At 42.2% G+C, this 22,958-nt stretch overlaps 1 protein-coding gene and 1 pseudogene across 8 annotated transcripts in view; one reads left to right on the forward strand and one right to left on the reverse strand.

Moving 5' to 3' along the window:
- The window catches only part of AK5 (adenylate kinase 5), a 283,341-nt gene that overhangs the window by 102,705 nt on the left and 157,678 nt on the right, over positions 1–22,958 (reverse strand). For all 4 annotated transcript variants that reach the window (XM_089300477.1, XM_089300476.1, XM_070078236.2 and 1 more), the window contains exons 7-8: positions 19,199–19,289; positions 11,057–11,133 (exon numbers count right to left, since the gene is read on the reverse strand). In XM_089300477.1, coding sequence (XP_089156603.1) covers positions 11,057–11,133; positions 19,199–19,289 — 168 coding nt within the window. The remainder of the gene's footprint in view (positions 1–11,056; positions 11,134–19,198; positions 19,290–22,958) is intronic.
- Positions 15,701–21,124, forward strand: LOC149125658 (ubiquitin-ribosomal protein eS31 fusion protein pseudogene; annotated as a pseudogene). Of its 4 annotated transcripts, none has more exons than XR_016210961.1 (4): positions 15,701–15,832; positions 16,809–17,107; positions 17,254–17,489; positions 17,951–18,193. The product of XR_016210961.1 is annotated as a ubiquitin-ribosomal protein eS31 fusion protein pseudogene, transcript variant X4 (transcript). The 4 variants fall into 4 exon arrangements; XR_016210958.1 differs by lacking the exon at positions 15,701–15,832 and adding an exon at positions 20,591–21,124 and having other exon boundaries at positions 17,014–17,107; positions 17,954–18,193; XR_016210959.1 differs by lacking the exons at positions 15,701–15,832; positions 17,254–17,489 and adding an exon at positions 20,591–21,124 and having other exon boundaries at positions 16,991–17,107; positions 17,954–18,193.

A 22,958-nucleotide genomic window follows, 5' to 3' on the forward strand; every position in this document is an offset into this window, starting at 1 on the left:
CCCCTGCACCCACGTGGGAAACCTGGAAGAAGCTCCTGGCTCCTGGCTTTGGATTGGCACAGCTCCGGCTGTTGCGGGCATCTGGGGAGTGAACCAGCAGATGGAACACCTCTCTCTCTGTCTCTGCCTCTGTCTGTAACTCTGTCTTTAAAATAAATAAATAAAAAAATCTTTAAAAAGAAAAACATACAGAGGTGGGCACTATGGTGCAGTAGGTTAAACCATTACTGGGACACCTGCATCCCACATTGGAGTGCCTAGGATTGAGTCCCATATCTCCTTCTGATCCACTTGACTACACACCCCTGGAGGCAGCAGATGATGGCTCAAGTATTTGTATCCACCAGTGAGAGAGACTTGGATGGATTTCTGGCTCCTGATTCTGGCCTGGCCTACCTATAGCAGTAGAGGGCATATGAGGAGTGAACAATGGACAACCCTTCTTGTGATAACCGTATCTTTCAAATAAATAAGCATATAAATAAACTTAAAAAAGTGAACAGACTCATACTCCCATGCTATCCATGCTCCTTCTGTTCCAACCCAAATGTGGTCCTTTTTGTCCCATCTCCTATGCTTTAGCACTCAGCTCTATAGCATTCAGATGAAGCTTCCTCTTGTCCTCTCCCTATGAAGGATCCTTCCTACAGTTTCCAAACATGTGTAAGTGTCCTCTGTTGTCAACAAACACAACCTCCCCCAACAGCTCTTTGTAATATCAAGACTTCCCTCCATGTCTCTATACACAATGGCTTCTTTCCAGTCTCCTTCTTCTTCCTCTTCTTATCAACATCTGAGAGATTCTACTTCTTGAATCTCTGTTCACTTTGGCTTTTGGGATATCCTATTCTACTGACTTTCCTTCCCTCTCTCCCCAGCCTTTGAATTTTCTTAGAGCTCAGCTGTAGACCCTCTTCTCATCTCCGTTCTATATTTCTCCCTCTCACCCCCATCAACAACAGCTTCACATCCTGTCTACACTCCCAAGGTTCATCAACTATTTCTAGACCAGATCTCCCCTCTGAGCACCAGGCCTGCATATTTAATTGTTCACTTGAATTCTCTCCTTGCATGTGTTGAGGCATGTTGGACTTAGCATGTCTAAAATTATACTCTTGCTCTTTCCCGACAGAATTGGCCTTTTCTTTGTGTCCTTTCTCAGTGAATGCTACCATCACCAACCCAGCTGCACAAGTTAAAAACCTACAAGTCATCTTCAACAGCTTCCTCTTCCTTGGCTCTCACATCCACTCCAAAATGAAGTCCTGTTGGTTTTGCCTCACAAGTACCTCTCAAATTCACCCGTCTCGACATTCCCTCCACCACTCTGATGCAAGGAGTATACTCCAGAATCCCTTGTCTGGACCATTGCAGCCTCCCACTGGACTCCTGACATCCATTCGTGCCTTCCTATAACCTGCACTCCACACTGCAGCAAGAACAACTTTTTTTCGTGTACTTAAAAAAAACACAAATATGATTATGTCAACACACTCTCTTGCTCCCCTGCTCTTATACAATACAACACAACACAATACAACACAACACAACACAACACCTCTTCAAGGCTTCTGATTGCTCATAGGATAACATCAAAACACCAAATCTGCTGTACAGAGGCCTGCTTTTCAGGTTCTCCTCACTTTCCCCTTACTCTGCATGACAGCTTAACTGCCATCTTTCGCATGTCATGCTTCTTCCTGCTTCCCCTGCTATTTCCTCATCTGAACACCCTCACTTGGTTGTATGTCTTTTACTCATCTTTCACATCTCAACTCACACACTTCTTTTTTTAAAAAGATTTATTTCTTTAAAAGGCAGAGAGAGAGAGAGAGAGAGGGAGTCAGACAGAGAGAGAGGGAGAGAGAGATGAATCTTTTCATCTGCTGGTTCACTCCACAAATATTCACAACAGCCAGAGGCAGAAGGCTGAAACTCCATGCAGGTCTCCTATGTGGGTGGCAGGGGCCCAAGTACTTGGGTCATCTGCTGCTTTCCCAGATGTATTAGGGGGGATCTGCATCAGAAGCAGAGCAGCCAGGACACAAACCCAGCACTCTAATACAGCATGCGGGTGTTGCAAGATGTGTGCCACAATGCTGGTCTTCCCAACTCACACATTTTTTTTGCCTTAGATAAGCCTTCCCTCACAGCACTGACCACATCTATTATAGAACCACATACTTCTCCCAATAACTTGACTCAGTTTTAACTTAAAGTTATTCTACTATTGTCTATTTTTACTATGGGCTCTGTGTCTATAGCAGGGACTATGTCTTCTTTTGCTCTCCACCATATCCCCAGCTCCACAATCAGAGTCTGGCACAGTAAATACTCTGAATATTAGTTGAATGGATAAGTAGACTAAGAAAGTAGAAAGCACGGGCATGAATGAAGCATTGAGTAATGAGTAATAAGAGAAGAGAGTAAGAGAAGAGGTCCTAGGATGGAACTTTATGAACACGACATTTTAAGGGAAGGGCAGAGGAAGAGAAACTGCATTGCAGGAAGATACAAAGAAATGGCCACAGTGGCAGTATATGCCGAGGAGGCCAGGGTTTGAGAAAGCGGAGGGGTCATCAGTGTCTTGGGCACCAGACATTTCTCCTTGCTAGAGAGAGGCCTACGGTAGACAGCAGTGCTGGCAATTTAAGGGTAGATTAAAAACAAAAACAAAATGCTATTCTCACTGTCAAAAACCTTGGGGTGGAGCAGGAGGCAATGATGTGACATGATTTGTAAATGCACATTCTACCTTCTGTACTGACACTGGAAACAAGTGCTTCCACACAGCACATGTCTCCCTTGCAGGATCCTCCCTTTTATTTTCTAAAAGCTGTAAGCCAAACAGAGAAGAGACATTGCCTGTCTTAGTTCTCAAAATTATCTCTAGAGCTTAGGCTAGTTCCTGAAGGTGTGCAGTTTGCCTTGATTGACTAAATGAATGAAAGATGGTTTTTTAGGAGTAATTTCCTTATCCTCCTGAACCCAACCACTCTTGCTCACTCAGCATTCTTTAGTGTGAACTCCATCTGTCAGCAGGATGTAGTAAACACTCAATGTATACTCACGGAATGAAAGACAGTCCCCAAGCTTCAGTGTTGTAAGCACTGCCAGCCTCACCTGTCATCCTCATTAGTGTTTTCTTTGACTTATGGGGAAAAGTCCCTACTGTTATTTATGAAGCAGGTATTTTTTCTCTCCATAGCTGGCACTACAGAAGTATGGCTTCAGGTTTTAAGAATATGTACTGTATCTTTTCATATGATGAGCAAAAAAGTACAAAGAGAAGAAGAACAGCAGGCATTTTCCTTGGTATAATCTTTGCTAACCTGGTACCAGTTTTAGAATTAGTGTGTGGGCCCAGCAGTCCTACCTACTCTGCTCAGATAATTACTAGAAGTTTTAAATTTTAATGAAGTCCAGATTACCAATTTCATTCTAATGATCATACATTTGGTACTGTATTAGTAAGTTTTTCATCACTATAATGAAATGGCTGAAGGGAGATAATTATGGAGTAGAGATTTACTTAGCTCACAGTTTTGGAGGCTGAAAGTCCAAACAGCATAGCAGGGCTTTGGTGAGTGCTCCAGAGCAGAGCAAATGCAGGAGAGTGATCACATCTTGAACCGACAAGTAGAAGAACAGGGAAGGGCAGGATTTGGTCTTTTATAACAACCCTCTCATGATAACTATTGATGGATCACAAGAAAATAGCTTACACTCCCAATGATATCACAACTTTCCACTTTAAAGGTTCTACTACCTTCCAATACTGCCACTCCAAGGACATAGACCCTTTAGAAACATTCAAATCATATCCAAACCTTAGCAGGTGTTATATGAAAAAAAATCATCACCATACCTAAGGTCATCCAGATTTTCTCCTTTGTCATGTCCTAGGAGTTCTATAGTTTAAAAAGAAAGATTTAAAGAGAGAGGAGAGAGCACATGTGCATGAGAGAGAAAGACGAAGAGTTAGTTCTTGGTTCACTCCTAAAATGGCCTCAATGTTCGGGGCTGGACTAGGCTGAACCCAAGAGCCAGGAGATTCATCTAGGTCTCCTATGTGCATGACAAGGACCCAAGGCCTTGGACAATACTTTGCTGCTTTCTCTGGTGCATTAGCAGGGAGCTGGATTGGAATTGGAGCATCTGGGATTCAAACCAGTGCCAATATGGGATGCTGGTGTCACAGGCAGTGGCTTAACTTCCTGTGCCACACTGCCAGCCCCAGTTTTATAGTTTTGCATTCTACATTTGGGTCTATGATCATTTTGAATTAGTTCTTGTAAAGGTTGTTGGATTTGTGTCTAGATTCATTTGCTTGCATATAGATCATTGCTAGTGGTTTTGGGACCATTTTTTGAAAAAAACTATATTTGGTCTATTGTATTGCCTTTGCTGCTTTACCAAAGAATGGTTGATTATATTTATATGGGTCTAATTCTGGGTTCTCTGATCTTTTACATTGATCTACTTGTTGTTTCACCAATACCATACTATCTGGATTACTGTAGCTTTGTAGTAAGTCTTGGGCAGTGTCCTTTGTTTTTGTTCACCTTCAACACTGAGTTGGCTATTCTGAACATTTTGCCTCTCATATAAACCTCCAAACCAGTTTGCCAACATCCACAAAATAACTTAATGGGAATTCAATTGGAATTGTGTTGTTTCTATAGATTATGTTTGAAAAATTGGACATTTTGACAATATTGAGTCTCCTATCCATGAACGAGGTATATTTCTCTATTTATTTAGTTCTTTGAAATCTTTCATCAGACTTTGGTAGTTTCCCTCATACAGACCTTGCATATGTTTTGTTAGATTTATACTTACTTTTGACAGGCAGAGTTAGACAGTGAGAGAGAGAGAGACAGAAAGGTCTTCCTTCCATTAGTTCACCCCCCAAATGGCCACTACGGCCGGCGTGCTGCGCCAATCCAAAGCCAGGAGCCAAGTGCTTCCTCCTGGTCTCCCATGCGAATGCAGGGACCTAAGCACTTGGGCCATCCTCCACTGCCTTCCTGGGCCACAGCAGAGAGCTGGACTGGAAGAGCAGCAACTGGGACAGACTCCGGCACCCCAACTGGGACTAGAACCCGAGGTACCGGTGCCGCAGGCAGAGGATTAGCCAAGTGAGCCACAGCGACGGCCTAGATTTATACTTAAGTAAGTTCCACAACTTAAAATGGTTTAAAATTTTTCAACTTTACAGTGGTACAAAAGTGTTCCTATACAAGATTCTGGTTTTTGTTTTCAATACATTATCCAATAAATTCTATAAGATATTCAACTTTTTTAAATAAAATGGCTTTGTGTTATATGATTTTGCACAACCATAGGCTAATATTAGTTTTCTGAACATGTTTATAGTAGGTGAGGCTAAGTTATGATGTTCAGTAGGTTAGATGTATCAAATTCAATTTCATCTTATAATACTTTTAATTTATTATGGTTCATTGGAATGCAACAACATTGTAAGTTAAGCAACATCTGTATTTTATTTTAGGGTTTTATTATAGATATTTTAAGTAAAAATTCCATTAGTTCATTGCTAATATACAGAAAAACAACACACTTATAGAAAAACTTTGTGTTCTGTTAACTTCCTATTAATATTCATTCTAGAGTTTTTGTTGTTGTTGATTCTTTTTGACTGTCTACATAGATGATCATGTTCTCCATAAATACAGAGTTTTATTTATTCCTTCCTAGTCTATATAACTTTTATTTCTTTTTCTTGTTTTGTTTTTTCTTTTCAACAATATATTTTGTTTGTATATATTCTTTGTCAAGTTAAGAAGTTCCTACTAGATTTTAAATCGTGAATAGGTGTTAGATTCTGTGAAAACTTTTTCAATGATTTATTTATTTGAATGACAAAGGGGTGGAGGAGGAGAGAGTGAGTGAGAGAGAGAGAGAGAGAGAGAGATTGAGATCTTTCATCTTTTTGTTCACTCTCCAAGTGTCTGCAACAGCTGGAGATTGGGCCAGGCTGAACCCAGGAGCCAGGAACTCCATGTGGGTTTCCCACATGATTGGCAGGAACTCAAGTGCTTGGGCTATCATCTGCTGCCACCTAACTGTATTATCAGCATGCTGGATTAGAAGTGGAGTAGCTGGGACTTGAACCAGCACTCTGATGTGGGATGCAGGCATTCCAAGTGGCAGCCTAACCTGCTGTGCCACAACACCCACCCCTGGGGTATTGGATTTTGTTAAATTTCTGTGTGCACCTATTGATATGATCATGTGAATTTTCTTATTTAGCTTGTTGCACTAATTTATTTTTTTTGAATGTTGAATCAGCCTTTCTTACCTGGGATAAATTCTCTTAGTTGTGGTGTATAATTCCTTTTGTACATTGTTAGATTTTTTTTTTTTTTGCTGATACGTTTTGAGTATTTTTGTATGTATATTCAAAGAGATATTAGCCTTTAGTTTTCTTTTCTTATAATGTCTTTAGTTTTGATACAGATAGAATGGTTTCATAGAATGAGCTAGGAAATATTCCCTCTGCTTCTAGTTTCTGGAAGAGTGGACTGTAGAGAATTAGCACAATTTCTTTCTTACATGTTTGGTAAAATTCACCAGTGAAAGCATTTTGGCCTAGTGCTTTCTGTTTTAGAAGATTATTTACTATTGACTGAGGATACTTTAATAGAGATGGGACTAATCAGATCGTCTACTTACTGCTGAGTGAGTTTTCACTGACTGGTTTTCAGGGAATCAGTTCATTCTATCTAGTTATCAAATCTGTGGACTTAGTGTTACCTGTACTTCATTACTACACTTTCAATGTCCGTGACATCTGTATTCATGCTTCCTCTTCCATTTCTTTTTTTTTAAACTTTTATTTAGTAAATATAAACTTCCAAAGTACAGTTTATGGATTACAATGGCTTTCCCCCCCCATTAACTTCCCTCTCACCCGCACCCCTCCCATCTCCTGCTCCCTCTCCCATTCTATCCACATCAAGATTCATTTTCAATTCTCTTTATATACAGAAGATCGATTTAGTATATATTAAGTAAAGATTTCATCAGTTTGCACCCACACAGAACATAAAGTGTGAAGTACTGTTTGAGTACTAGTTATAGCATCAATTCACATTGGACAACACACTAAGGACAGAGATCCGACACGAGGAGTAAGTACACAGTGACTCCTGTTGTTGACTTAACAATTTGACACTCTTGTTTATGGTGTCAGTAGTCTCCCTAGGCTCTAGTCATGAGTTGCCAAGGCTATGGAAGCCTCTTGAGTTCACTGACTTCAATCTTATTTAGACAAACCAGTAATTTGTGATTCTCTCTTTTCCCCTTAGCCTTGCTAAGGGATTAGTGATTTTATCAATATTATCAAATACAACTTTTGGTTTTGCTAATTTTCTGCATTGTCTTCCTGTTTTTAATTTCTTTTTTTTCTGTTTTTAATTTCAACTCTGATTTTTAAAAATTCCTTTCTTTTGTTTACTTTAGATTTAATTTGTTCTTCTTTCTCTAGTTTCCTAAAGTTGAATCTTATATTATTATTATTATTATTATTTTTTTTTTTTTTTTACAGGCAGAGTGGACAGTGAGAGAGAGAGACAGAGAGAAAGGTCTTCCTTTGCCGTTGGTTCACCCTCCAATGGCCGCCGCGGCCAGCGCGCTGCGGCCGGCGCACCGCGCTGATCGATGGCAGGAGCCAGGAGCCAGGTGCTTTTCCTGGTCTCCCATGGGGTGCAGGGCCCAAGCACCTGGGCCATCCTCCACTGCACTCCCTGGCCACAGCAGAGGGCTGGCCTGGAAGAGGGGCAACCGGGACAGAATCCGGCGCCCCGACCGGGACTAGAACCCGGTGTGCCGGCGCCGCTAGGCGGAGGATTAGCCTAGTGAGCTGCGGCGCCGGCTTGAATCTTATATTATTAATTTTAGATTTCCTTTTCTAATATGTACATTCAGTGCATATAGGTCTCCCACATGGGTGGCAGGAATCCAATTAGTTGAGTCATCACCATTGTCTCCCAGAGCCTTCATTAGCAAGAGGCTGGAGCCAGGTATCAAACCCAGATTCTGGATATTGAATGCAGATGTCTTAACTACTAGGCTAACTGATTATTCCCTGCCTTTCATAGTTTTAATTGAGCATTTTATACCATTCCATTTTCTTTCCTTTCTCAGCACGTCAATTTTCCTTCTTTTCTCACATGTTTTTGTGGAGCAGCTGGGACTCAAACCGGCCCCCATATGGGATGCCTGTGCTGCAGTCCAGGGCTTTAATCTGTTCTGCCACGAGGCTGGCCCTGCAACTCTGTTCTTTACAGAAATAGTTTAGTGACCCAACTCAGCAAAGGTCAAGAAAGAGAACTAAAAGATGTTAAGTGCAACTGGCTGTAGATTACTGGTGATCTTGCTAACAGTATATTGGGGTGGTAAAAGTAGAAAGTAGATCCTGGTGCCAAGAAGATCAAAGATTTATTTCTGGTTCTATAACTTGCGAGCTCTGTGGTCTTGGGAAATCACTCAACTTCTGTGAGCCTCTATTTCCTCAGCTGTGAACTGGGGACTAACAGAGCTACCTTCTTCAGTTATTGTAGGAATTAGTAATACGCACATCCAGTAGAAAACAAAGTGCCTGATTGATAGTAGGTGCTCTTTATGAATGCAAGCTCTTGTTTCATTTACTTTGTTGCCACCAAAATTGCCATGCCTTTATAAGTAATGTTTTTTCACCATTAATATTTTATCTTCCATGTTTTAATGTCTTATAGGTTGAATCTTTGCTCAAATCTCACCTTTTTGGTGAGATTTCATGAGATTTACCCTGAGTACCATATCTGTGCTCTCTGTATTGGTAATCCCATTTATCCTGGTCTACTTTTCCTTTCCTCACAGAGCTTCTCACCTGTAACAATCTAGAGAATTTACTCGTTTATTTACTTATTTTATTACTCTCTGTCTACTCCACTAGACTGTCATCTTACACACTTACATACCCCAAGTGCCTACACTGAACCTGGAGCACAGCAAGTGCTCAATAATTCAGTGTTGAATGACTAAATGGAAAAAGACTGACTGTGTTTCTTCAACCTGGGGACTTGTCTTTTTTCATCTCTGTAAAATTTCCAACTGTCACCTATTAAAACATTGCCTCTGTTCCATCCCCTCCGTGCTCTCCTTCTGGAATTCCTTTTAGATTACAAGTATGTCAGTCCAATATTTATGTTCTCAGTGTCTCTTAAGTTCTTTTTCATATTTGACAACTACAAATATTTAGCTTTCTCTTTTTATTCTGAGACAATTCTTTGCCCATCATTAAGTCTCTTTTCAATTGCATCTAGTTAATTGAATTATATTTCAATGACAATGTTTTTTGTGCTGAGAATGTCTTTCTTTCTTTTTCCTTTCTGCTTCTTTTCCATTTTTTTTCCCTGCACTTGCTTTATACTTTCTCATCTTCCTTTTATTTCTTTGAGTATTTAAAAAAATTTTTTTTGATAGGCAGATTTAGACAATGAGAGAGAGACAGACAGAAAGCTCTTCCTTTCCGTTGGTTCATCCCCCAAAATGGCCACTACGGCCGGCGCACTGCGCCGATCCAAAGCCAGGAGCCAGGTGCTTCTCCTGGTCTCCCATGCGGGTGCAGGGCCCAAGCACTTGGGCCATCCTCCACTGCACTCCCTGGCCACAGCAGAGAGCTGGACTGGAAGAGGGGCAACCGGGACAGACTCCGGCGCCCCAACTGGGACTAGAACCCGGAGTGCCGGCGCCGCTTCTTTGAGTATTTTAATGTAATTATTTCTAGTTCTTAGGGGAGAGGGAGTGAAGCCTCCTATTTGCTTCACTAATTGGTTTTCTGGTTACACTCATTTCTTTGTGCAGTCTGTAATGTTAGATTGTGAGTGGTTGTTTGCTATTTGTCTCTTCTGGGACCTTAGGAGTCAGTGACTGAATATGTTCCAAATCTGTCTCTTGAATGGCCTGTGGAGGCTAGGATGCCAGGCAGTACAGTGTGGGTGCTGGGACTGTGCCTTAAGTTCATGCCCCTACTGTGAAACTACTTGTGCAATCATTGGCAAATTACTCTTTCAGTCTTACTTTTCTTGTCTGTTAAGTAGAGCTAATCATTCCTACTTGCCAGAGACATTGTGTAGAATTAATGAGATCATCAACATAAGGAACTTAGCACAGTGTTTTTCATGTAAGTACTTAATAAATAATAAAATTACTATAAATTATGTGGTAGCTAATATGACACTTGTCAAATCTTCTCATTTGTGATTTGAGGAAGATACCTTATGTTCGTGAAAACAACTTCTGAGTGTGCATATGAAATGGGCAGCCACCATTGCACATACATATGGGTCAGCCCTATGTGCTGTATTTGTGATACATATTAGTTGCAGATGGGAGCAACAGCTGGCATAAGAACATGCTCACTTGGCTTTCAGCCAATGCTGGAGAGCACTGAGGAGAGGGAGAAGTGAATTTCAAACATCATTGTTTTTTAAAAAATAAAGTCTCATTAGGGAGTTGAGTCATTTGCCAACTATTTTGGATTATTAAATGTTGCATAGGGAGAGCTCTTCTGCTGAGAGAAGAATGACCTAGATAAATTTCTTCAGTTTTATTCAAAGAGGAAATATATTTAACTCCTCAAATATGGTCTCCTTGGCCATCATTGCCTGTCAAAGGTTGGAACTTGAATAACAGAGTACTGAACCACTAGCTACTGTTCAGTGAATGCTATTAGTTTATTTGCAGGAAGAGAAAGAGACACAGGCAAATTCTTGGGCATGAGAACCTCATTCCCATATGTTGTTATTTTTCTACCACAAACTTTTCATTAGTGAACCACTGATTTGGATCTGTGGATAAGTGAAGGTTAAGGAGCCAATGCTAGTGAAAGAGAGTTATGGACTACCGTGATTTATCATGGAGCAGGTTATCAGTTATTTATAAGGATTTCACAAAATGAAGATCATAATTCTAATTTTCATAATACATTTACCAAAGCTAAAATTAAAAACATGCAATTAGAGAAGCATTTTTAGATTTTAATTACCTGATCTTCATAATCAGATCCTGTACCAATGAACTCTCCAGAGTCCAGCATCATCGTAGAATCAAGGTCAACTGACCCTAAGGTAAGGAAAGAAAAGATCAGCTGGTGGATACTGTCTATGAATGCTTCTAAAGCACACTATCTCCCATAAGGTTTCCATATTGTCCCATGGTTACATTAAAATCACAACACTAGTAGAGTTTTCCACTCTGCCAAGCTCTATATCTGGAGACTCAAGATGAAGTTATTCTGGATACTGACTCTGCCTTTTAGAAGGAGACATATTGTAGGGAGGATTAATTTGTCAACAGCAAGGTTAAGAAACCAAAAGAGCAAGCTGCTGATTCTGACTAGTGGTGGAGAGGATAGCGTAGTTGGGATTCTTCATAAGGAACTAATCTATGAACCTGAATTTGAAGGTGAATAGGGGTTGTTGACAGGAGAAACAATTTCAAAGTGTGCAAGAGTAACTGATGTAGAAGGAACACCAGGAGCAAAGGACAGAGAGGGAGAAGAGCAAGGGGTTTCCAGGAGTCAGAAGGGCTGGATTTTGCTCACTGCACGAAAGCTTGGGAAATTTTTCTTATAGCCTTTGGTTTACACTAGTCCCTGAAGGTAAAAAAAATCAGGTTAACTAAATGTATTAATTGGGAGAATGTTTCCCTTCTAGAATACAGGTTACACTAAACTGCTTACCCATTAATCTCCAAGGCACAAGCTTAAAGTGATAATTTTCACACTGGGGCTTCTGGAGCACAATTCAGTCATCATCTTAATTTAATAAGTCTTTCTTGCTAGGAAATATATATTACTTCACTAGGCAGAAAGACAGAACCCAGTGCTGCCCACAAAAAATTCTTTATCCTATGAGACAACAAACCGCCTCACATTTTATTGTAAAATTGGCCTTGACAGCCAATTCTTGGTCAGAATATACAATGAGTAATTTTAATGAAGATGGATTTTGTAACTATCAAGCATCTCACACACTTCTCAGCTTTAGACATGCCCAGAAGATGTTGCTTTCATACTTCCAAAACAAGAATCAAAGTATGTCCTCACACACTCTTTCTCATCTTTCCCCCTCTTTTCTGTTATCATTATATCTGCTGTCTATTATATGGACTAAGCACTTGCCATTTGACTATGTACTAAACAGCAACACCATTATTTATTGTGTTTAAATCTTCAATTTTTCAAAAAAAGGATGACAAAGTTTTTCAAAATGAAGACACCTGAACCATCAAATATTTTAGAGATGTAACTATTGTAGATCTGCCTTGTATAGTTGCTTAGGTGTGTTCAGAACAACTCTGGGTGATGCCAATCTCATTGTCAGAGCAGCCTGACCAATTCCATTGTTAATATGGTGGTTGCCAGAATGGGCTTGGGAAGATCACATACCACGCCACCAGTAGAGGGAGACGAGAGGGCTGATGCGGGAAACTTCATACATATAGTAGATATATACTCAGATAAGCTCAGATAATGATTGAATAGCTTTCATTTTCTTCCACCACTGGTTGCTTGGTTTGCTGAAAATGGGACATCTGGTAATAGTTCAAGGTTTGATATATAAAATAAGGAGGCAAATATAGATATAAATAGATATTTAAGCAGTATTATATTTCATTTTTCTTTTTTGGTTATAAGAATTATTTTCTTGATGTCATTATGGATGGCTTATTTCCCTTGTTTTGCTCTGGGTCTCTACTGAGCAGGCACAGGAGGTGTAATGGGATGGTCATGCAGATGACATGAGTACAGGGAGCCCAGTGTGGTCACAGTGGCTGTGACTTCCAACCTCTCCCCTATTTCTTTCTGCTATACCTCTGTGATTCTCTTCCAAAGAGTCAGTATTGTTTATGTACCTGCCCCTCAGTTTCTCCTTTCCTGATGAGTTTACCATGGCTCCTGGCCTCTGCCTTGTGCTGTGCAGCTGATGTCCTGGAAAAGTGATGCCACAGCATGTCAAAGAAGAGACAGGAAGTAGGACAGAGAGAGAGATAGAGATAGAGACACACAGAGAGAGATCACACACACACAGACACACACAGACACACACAGACATACACAGACACACACAGACACACATACACACACACCAGCCCACCTTGGTATGTTTCAAATGAAGAATTTTGTAAGGTATCTTAGGATGAAATACTTGACTGTCTTAAAGCCCAGTTTGAAAGTTACTTTGCAGGGCGGGCGCTGTGGCTCACTTTGTTAATCCTCCGTCTGCGGTGCCAGCATCCCATATGGGCACTAGGTTCTAGTCCTGGTTGCTCCTCTTCCAGTCCAGCTCTCTGCTGTGGCCTGGGAGGGCAGTGGAGGATGGCCCAAGTGCTTGGGTCCCTGCATCCACATGGGAGACCAGGAGGAAGTACCTGGCTCCTGGTTTTGGATTGGTACAGCGCCAATCATGGTGGCCATTTGGAGGGTAAACCAACGGAAGGAAGACCTTTCTCTCTGTCTCTCTCTCACTGTCTATAACTCTACCTGTCAAATAAAAAAAATTTAAAAAGAAAAGTTACTTTGCTGCTGTGGCCCAGGAAGGCAGTGGAGGATGGCCCAAGTACTTGGGCCCCTGCACCCACAAGGGAGACCAGGTAGAAGCACCTGGCTCCTGGTTTCGGATCGGCACAGCACCGACTGTAGCGGCCATTTGGGGAGTGAACCAATGGAAAGAAGACCTTTCTCTCTCTCTCTCTCTCACTGTCTATAACTCTATCTGTCAAATAAATAAAAAAAAGTTACTTTGCATTTGCATTGTCCAGAAATGAAAATGTCAGATGTAAAATACATAATTTTTCCATTACAAGATCATAAAGATTTTCGAACCAGTATTTCATGGAGTCCCACCCATTTATTTTAGAAAAGAGGAAAACAAGATGTGAAGAGGTTCAATAACTTGGCCAAGAGCATGTGAAAGTGCATGAGATCAAAGAGAGAACCCAAGGCTCTCCTTTCTCCTTCTAACACACCCTGCTGAGTCCAAATTCTAGGCAGGAGCAACTCAAACAGCTTTATAAATATTATTTTTTACTATAAATATTATTTATACAAGGAGCTGGATGAGTATGCTGTCTATTTTACATTCTGAGAAAATGAGCAACAGTGAATGGCCAGTGATGTGGCAGATGCCTAGTGTGGCTGTGGAAATGGAAGAATAGGAAGTAGAATTAAGGAGTCAAGTTCAAGCCTGTGATAATCAATGCTCCTTTCTAGGTGGTTCCTATACACAGCATCATTAAAGGTAACACTGAGTTTCTTTAATCTTTATTGCTGCCATAATATCAAATCACTGCCACCACCTCCAGGAAATGGTGACAGGTACCTGGATTCACCTTGGCTGTATATAGAAATTCAAGTGGAAGAAGCAATGTGATCTGAGCACAAATTCTTATTAAACATCAAGGTTCCTTTAGTCCCTGTGTCTTACTTATTTTATTTAATTACAAACTGTCCTTTCAGTTGTTTTAAAAAAGTACCATGTGAAGGGCTCTTAAATGGCCCAATTAAGCAATATTGCACATTAATATCTGAAGCTGGAGCAAAATTATTAGAAAACTATCTTTAGTTACTCTAGAATGAAAAGAATCTTTCTTTTAAAAAATCATGCTCATAAGGAAGAGGAGATTGGATTTCTTAATAAAATGCTTTCAATAGAAATTGTATCATTAAGGCAATGAATTTCTTGAAATATTGTTGCTCTTGGCAACAGGAGTATTAATATATCCTAGGATGCAGTAGACAAAAGACAGCATTATCAGCTCAGATAATGATTGAATAGCTTTCATTTTCTTATGACATTGGTTGCTTGGTTTACTGAAAATAGGACCTTTAATAATAGTCCAAGGTTTGATACACAAAATCGGGAAGTAAATATCGACATCTGTACACATTTTTTGCCTGTTTTCATGGGACGAGTTAACACACAAAACAACTGCAGTGATCTCGTTACTCCACAAAGACAGCAAAATTAGGACATTCTGCAAAAGTGGCAGTATGGTTTTCATCTTCCCCTATTTTGAATTTCTTGATTTCTTTTCAGACTTAAAAATATCCTTTCCATAGATAACAGAGAAAGGCACGAGCTGAAGCACAGAGCCCTGCAGGGACACTCAGTGGCCCTGGTTTCAGATCCAGAATGTCCTTCGCAAACATTGTCAGGCTGCTTCCTGAGAGTGGCCTGAGGATGACACAAGCTGGCTTTGGGGGTCCCAGAGACTAAACGTTCTGCTTTATGGGACGGCCTTCCAGACTTTTCCTCCCAGTGGATCTTTCTGAAGTGTTAGGAAGATCCTGCTCCCACTCTCCACACCAAATAAAGGGACGCTCTTGGAACTGCAGGCTTCCGGAGTGGGGAAGGGCATCTTGACTAAAGCTCGACACCTTTCTGCCTCTTGCAGGGGGGGTCGTTTCTCCCTTGTCCTCAGCGTCCACTAAACCCTAAGCTGCTCTGAGAGGGCAGGGTAGTGTTTCCTCCCTGAATTGCAGAACGAAATGCAAAGATACCCATTCAATACCTAATGCTGCATGACAGAACATGAATAAAAGGGCATTTCCATTTTTCCCTTTGCAGTTTTTGCTGTCATTCATTTTCTCTCCAAACACTGCCAACTTGTATTAAGTGCCTGCCTTGCATCAGGCACTGAGAATCCAGCCCTAATTCCAACAGGCATGGAATGTGTTAACAGTTGGCAGCAGAATTCCTTGGAGGGAGAGCACTCCATTCATCCGGGAAACTTTTCTCATGGTATCTGGAACCAGAAGGTGAGCTCCTCTAGGGATCTGGCTGTCGATGGGCTGTTCAGGGTGAGCAGGGGAAGGGAGGATTTTCCAGCTACTCCAGCATGGGGGCTGTGAGAGGGAGGAAGAGAGAAAGGGAGGAGAGAGGAGAAGATCTAGGAAAAAGACGGAAGGCTGTGCTGTCTCTCCCCATGAGCCCTCGATTCCTCCAAAAAAGACAGTAACTCACAGACTTGGATCCTTCTCCATGCGACAGCTACACGGCTTACATGCACAAATCCCTTATTCGAGGCAGGTGCTATTATTGTCCCCTCTTTATAGATAAGGAAAGGGAGACCCAGAGAGACTGAGTGTTGTAGCCAGCAGTTTCTGTTATTAAGTATTGATGGAGGCCGGCGCCGCGGCTCACTAGGCTAATCCTCTGCCTGCGGCGCCGGCACACCGGGTTCTAGTCCCGTTCGGGGTCGGGGCGCCGGATTCTGTCCCGGTTGCCCCTCTTCCAGGCCAGCTCTCTGCTGTGGCCCGGGAGTGCAGTGGAGGATGGCCCAAGTGCTTGGGCCCTGCACCCCATGGGAGACCAGGAGAAGCACCTGGCTCCTGGCTTCGGATCAGCGCGGTGCGTCGGCAGCCGCAGCGGCCATTGAGGGGGTGATCCAACGGAAAAGGAAGACCTTTCTCTCTGTCTCTCTCTCTCACTGTCCACTCTGCCTGTCAAAAAAAAAAAAAAAAAAAGTATTGATGGAGGGCTCCGTTGAGGATGAGGCACTGCAGATAGAGTCCAAAGGTGCAGGGGCTCAGGGAGTCTGAGAAAAGGCTTGGAGGCAAGCGAACACCCACTCTGCTCTGGAAGCAAAGAAGACCTGCTGGTCTCATCCTGAGATGAGGCCCAGGGGATGTGGCCAGCGGGCAAAGAAAGGCCTCTGTGTCATCTCCTGTGAGGTTCATCCTGGGAATGCAGGAAGCAAACACCGTCTGTCCTCTGAAGTCTTGTTCTTTACAGGAAAGAGATCTCCCATATTCATCTACCTGACTATGGGATCAAAACTGTGACAAGTGCCATGAAGGAGCTAAAGGATCCAATGCAGTGGCCTCATCCAGTCTGAGATGGGATCTGAGAAAGCCTCTGTGAGGCAATCTCATTTACACAGTGGCACAAAGAGCTTGTGGCCAGTGAAGGACGGTGCTGTGGAGCTGGGAGAGAAGAGGCTGACAAATGGGAACAGGTGTTCTAAGAACCTGGAAGAGCAGGTGCCAACGGCAAGAGGCAGGAAGGTACTTGGGGCATTTCAGGAACCAGAAGTAGGTGATGTGGGTGATGCTGGGAGCAGGGGAGGACCAGGGTGGCCGAGGACTTGGGGTTTTCTGCCAGGGTGAGGACGCTGGCGCTTTGCCTTCAGGACAGCCAGGGAAGGTTTTGGATTTTTCGTTTGTTTGTTTGGCATCAGGGAGGCAGGAAGCTGAGAGCTGCATTCTTTAAGGATCTCCATGGCAGCAACAGGATTCACGACAGACAGGAGAGGCCGGGGATGGGAGGTGACAAGGCCTCCAAGAAGTGCAGTGAGAACAGAGGAGGTCTGGATTCCCAGCGTGCGCCTGAGGAACGATGGATGTGGGGCAACAGGGCCAGAACACTGCTTCCTGGTTCTCCGGGAAAGGTCAAAGCCATTCTCACAGTGGAGAGGTGGGTGCTGGGGGCAACTGAGATTCTACAAAGAGAGCGAGAAGGTTCAGAGGGAAGGGAGGGACAGAGGGGCAGAAGCTGGAGGCTTTAATTCACAGAGCAGAGGCCACTGACCTGCTTGTTTCTTGGGTGAGTCACTGACATTCACAAGCCAGGCAATTTCACCTACAAAGGCAGGAATATGTTTTCTTTCTGGGGAGTGGAGGGCCCAGCAACACCGGCGGCTTCTTAAAGGCAGTAGCCACCTGGAGCTGTGTAGTGGCTGCCTGCTGTATGAGAGGCATAGCATTCATTGCCAGGTTAGCGTAGCCCCTGCTAGTCTCCCTTCACTCACAAGGCCTGTGAGAGAGAACAGGCTTGTTTCAAGGTGAGGGCAGGGCCCGGCTTTCAGGGATCTGGGAAGTGGAAGGGAGCCAACAGAAGCTAAAGATTTAAATAGATTCCTCTGTTCATTTGCTCAGCAGTGTAGGAAGGAAAAAGTGGACACCCACCCAACACTCCTGTGACTGAGCCCAGTGCACAAGGCCAAGGACTTGAAGAGAATGAGGATATGGCTCCTGCCTCCAGGTGTTTATCAGCACAGCTGCATCACTGCAGGACAGGCATCCGGAGAAATGCCACCAGTGAGCCACCACGTGCCAGGCGTTGAACAGAAAGGGGAGCTTAACTCAGCCCCTCTACTCCTCTGTATCAGCAAATTCAAGGTACATAGCACTTGGCCATAAGTGGTTAGAGTTTTTTTATTTTAACAGTATGCTTTAAATAAAATATTAATTTAAGAAGCATGGGAATTATGGTATTTTTCAGTGTAGCAGCAGTCTTGTTTACATAGTCTTACATGGCTCTCAATAGTCCACCTTTCGTACAACATATGCCAATTCTTTGTACATATCACCGGAAGGCTGGACAGGGGAGTTTTCATCAGTTATCTGTGCTCTGCGGCCAGAAAGACTGTGACCTTGCTTTTCTAAAATTCTGCCTGTCTTTGAAGCTATTCTTAGGTGGTTTCAAATAGTGGTTTAGAATCTGAAGTGCTTAGCCTTTTTCTTTATAGCCCAGAGCTTATGGTCTTTGCCCCTTGAGGCTGTAATTCAGAAGAAAGGTCAGGACTGAGACCAAGACTTGAGAGTTAACCATACAGAAATGAAAGCTGAAGCCACATGGGACCAATCAGTGGACCGAGGGTCAGAGAGAGTCAAGAGAACAAAAGGAGGTCAAGGACAGAGCAGTGAGTACTGCCTGTGGTAGGGGCATGATCACCCTGCCTAGGGGCTCAGACAAGCTTCCAGGTACTGTGGTTGGGATGGGAGCAGTGACCCAATGGAAGGGGATGCTTTTTCCAGGCAGCATAGGAGACATTTGCATGAATTAGGGGTCCTGGAGGAACTGTAACATTTAATATCTGCACACTGTACTTGTATGAGTTCCTTTCAATTTATTGTCTATTATGGTTACATGGATTTTATATCTACCTGTTAACTTACAGGTGCAATGACAGGAAGAAAAATAGAAACTATAAAGGACACATCTGTAGTCCTGATCTATTTTATTTTGTGCCTTTATTTTCACACCAGAAAGCCTGAAGTTCTGAGGACAAGGTTGTCCTTAAGTTCTGACAGCAGTTTATTGAGCTTAGGCCATGAATACAAGGCCCAGACACTTGGCAGGTTATCATGGTATACTGCCGCCCAAAGGACACAGAGACTCACCTGCTGCAGCCTCTTTGTTTGGAAATAACTTGTTGTCAACTGCCATGCTGATGTCATAGAATACTGCATCCTCATCTCGGTCAGCATCAAACTGGGGAGAAATCAGGACAGACAAGTTTGCAACAGGAGAATACATACATTAGATAACTACAAAATCGAATGAGCATACATCACACAACTGTGTCTGTAATAAAGCAAAACAAGAGGAATGAAAGCATTTGTGATTTTTTTAAAAGATTTTATTTATTTATTTGACAGGTTGAGTTACAGATAGTGAGAGAGAGACAGAGGGAAAGGTTTTCCTTCTGTTGGTTCACTCCCCAAATGGCCGCCACAGCACTGATCTGAAGCCAGGAGCCAGGTGCTTCCCCCTAGTCTCCCATGCGGGTGCAGGGGCCCAAGCACTTGGGCCATCCTCCACTGCACTCCCGGGCCACAGCAGAGAGCTGGACTGGAAGAGGAGCAACCGGAACTAGAACCCGGCGCCCATATGAGATGCGGGCGCGGCAGGCAGAGGATTAACCAAGTGAGCCACGGCACCGGCCCAAGCATTTGTGGTTGTAATCAGACATTAAGAAGGTTTTTAAGAAGATTATGAGGGGGTGAATGTACAGAAAAATGTGCAGCATTTTCTTAATTTAGAAAACACACTCTGAATCTGGCCTCAGCATCAGCCCTTAAGGCATTCGGATCTGGCTAAAAAGCCCATGAGAGTTTCACAGGCATGGGAAGCCAAGACATTTTGGCAAGAAAAATGACCTAAATGAAAGATCTCTGTGAGTGAGATCCCAGTGGAAAGAATGGGCCATCAAAGAAGGAGGTACCTTTCTCTGAAGGAAGGAGAGAACTTCTACTTTGACTATGGCCTTGTCTAAATAAGATCAGAGTTGGCGAACTCAAGAGGCTTCCATAGCCTTGGCAGCTTATGACAAGAGCCTTGGGTGATTACTGACGTCATAAATAAGAGTGTCAATTGGAGTCACTGTGCACCTCCTCCCCATGTAGGATCTCTGTCTTTAACATGTTGTACTATGCGAATTAATGGTAAAACTACTACTCAAACAGTACTTCATACTTTGTGTGTCTGTGTGGGTGCAGTCTGTTGAAATCTTTACTTAGTATATACTAAATTGATCTTCTGTATATAAAGATATTTGAAAATGAATCTTGATGAAGAATGGGATGGGAGAGGGTGGGAGATGGGATGGTTGCGGGTGGGATGGAGGTTATGGGGGGAAAAGCCGCTATAATCCAAAAGTTGTTTATATTTATTAAAAAATTAGAAAATGTTCACAGTCTTTTGAATTAAATGAAAAATAAAGCAGGGTATGAGAGTAAAAAAAGTTTATGGAAAAGTTATGATGAGCTTTTCGATCTGCCATCTGTGCGCAGGTGGGCCCGCCACCAGGATGCAGATCTTCATGAAAACCCTTATGGGGAAGACCATCATGCTCAAGGTTGAACCCTCGGATACAATAGAAAATGTAAAAGCAAAAATCCAGGATAAGGAAGGAATTCCTCCTGATCAGCAAAGACTGATTTTTGCTGGCAAGCAACTGGAAGATGGACGGACTTTATCTGACTACAACATTCAAAAGGAGTCTACTCCTCACCTTGTGTTGAGATTTCGTGGGGGTGCCAAGAAAAGGAAGAAGAAGTCTTATACCACTCCCAAGAAGAATAAGCATAAGAGAAAGAAGGTTAAGCTGGCTGTCCTGAAGTACTATAAGGTGGATGAGAACAGCAAGATCAGTCGGCTGCGTCGCGAGTGCCCTTCAGATGAATGTGGTGCTTGCGTGTTCATGGCCAGCCACTTCGACAGACATTACTGTGGCAAATGCTGTCTGACTTACTGCTTCAACAAACCAGAAGACAAGTAACTGTATATGAGGAGTTAATAAAAGACGTTAACATAAAAAAAGAAAAGTTATGATGAAAGATAAATTCGTTTTGGTACAAAATATGAAATCCATGTATTTTTTTTTACTAATGCACATTTTCCATGAATTTCTTGAAGACTTCCTTCCTAAAACCTGTCCATGCGATGCAGCAGAGTCACTCTGGACTTATTCTGGCTCTGAGAAATGCACAATTTGCAAGTAATTTCTTGCTCAATTAAACTCTATTGAATATTAAAAAAAAGGAAAGCACACTCTGGGAAACACAACTGAAATTTAGTTTGCAGTTTCCTGACTTAGTTTTTCTAATTAAATGGAAAAAAAAAATCCAAAGGGACTGGAGTTTAACCTAGCAGTGATGATGCCTGTGTCCCATGAGTACCTGGGTTTGATGCCTGGCTCTGGCTCCTGACTACAGCTTACTGCCAATGCAGACCCAGGAGGCAGCAGTGAGGGCACAAGTAACAGGGTCCCTGTCACACCCCTGGGAGACATGGACTGCATTCCTGTCACCTTGTTTCACCTGGCCCACCCCTAGCTGTTGTGCGCATTTGAAAAGTGAACCAGTGCACAGGAGCTTTCTCTCTCTCTTTCAAATAAATAAATAAAATTATAAAAGGAACCATGAAAATACAAAGTCTAAACAATATGGGGAAGAGATTTTTTAATTTGCTGCTAAGAAAATAAAAGAGAGCGCCCTCACCAAAGTTCAATTGCTGGAAACTGAGACACTATGAGGATAATTAAGGAAGTTCAAGGAAAAGCAGGATTAAATGTAGGAATGAATTTTGGTGCAACAATTCATGCATGATTTTTTCATCATGCACATTTTTCACATAACAAGAACAAACTTTTGCACCAAAATTCTTCATGCTTTTAATTGTATTTTCCATGCACTTTTTGAAGTACCTGCATATATTATAGATGTAGTCTGTGGACATTGTAGATTTAGGCACAACAAAAGTTACAGATTCATTTCTTAGTTTATTTTTATATAATTTATTTATTTAGTGGTGGGAGCAGGTGAGAGGTTCCCATCCATTCACTCCCCCAAATGAAAACTGGGGTGGGGGTGAGGAAGCCAGAGCCTATAAAACAATCCAGGCCTTTCATGTAGGTGGCAAGGACCAAACTACTTGAGTCATCATCATTGCCACACAGAATCTGCACCACCAGAAAGCTGGGGCCAGGAGCCAGACCCTCCAATGCACAATTCTGTCATACCAACCAGCATCTTAACTGCCAGGCCAAATGCCCATTCCTACAGGTTTAAATATTTACTTTACTATTCTCTAAAACTTAAAAAACTTCAAATATTTAAAAATAACATGTGGTTATATTTATTATTTTTTATTTCCCAAAGTGTTCAATGTTTCTTTTGTTTCTTTAGGTTTTAAATAGCTTTTCTGAGTTACAATAATAGTACTATATTGCATGTATTTAAAGTATATAAATTATAAGTTCTGACATACGTATATACAAGTGAAGCCATCATAAAATCAAAATAGTGAAATATCCCTCCTACCCCAACTTCCTCAGCTCCTTTGGAATCCCTTTCCTTCCTATCCTAAATAACCACTGATTTACTTTCTGTAACTACAGATTATTTTGCATTTTCCAGAACTGTTTTTAAGATTTATTTATTTATTTATTTGAAAGGCAGCGTTACACAGAGGCAGAGGCAGAGAAAGAGAGAGAGAGGTCTTCAACCCGCCGGTTCACTCCCCATGTGGCTGCTGGAGCTGTGCCAATCCAAAGCCAGGAGCCAGGAGTTTCTTCTGGGTCTCCCATGTGGGTGCCAGGGCCCAAGGACTTGGGCCATCCTCTACTGCTTTCCCAGGCCATAGCAGAGAACTGGATCA

Source organism: Oryctolagus cuniculus, chromosome 7 (genome assembly GCF_051225735.1).
Source record: "Oryctolagus cuniculus isolate XC-2025 breed Fujian yellow rabbit chromosome 7, ASM5122573v1, whole genome shotgun sequence".
NCBI classification, from domain to species: domain Eukaryota; kingdom Metazoa; phylum Chordata; class Mammalia; order Lagomorpha; family Leporidae; genus Oryctolagus; species Oryctolagus cuniculus.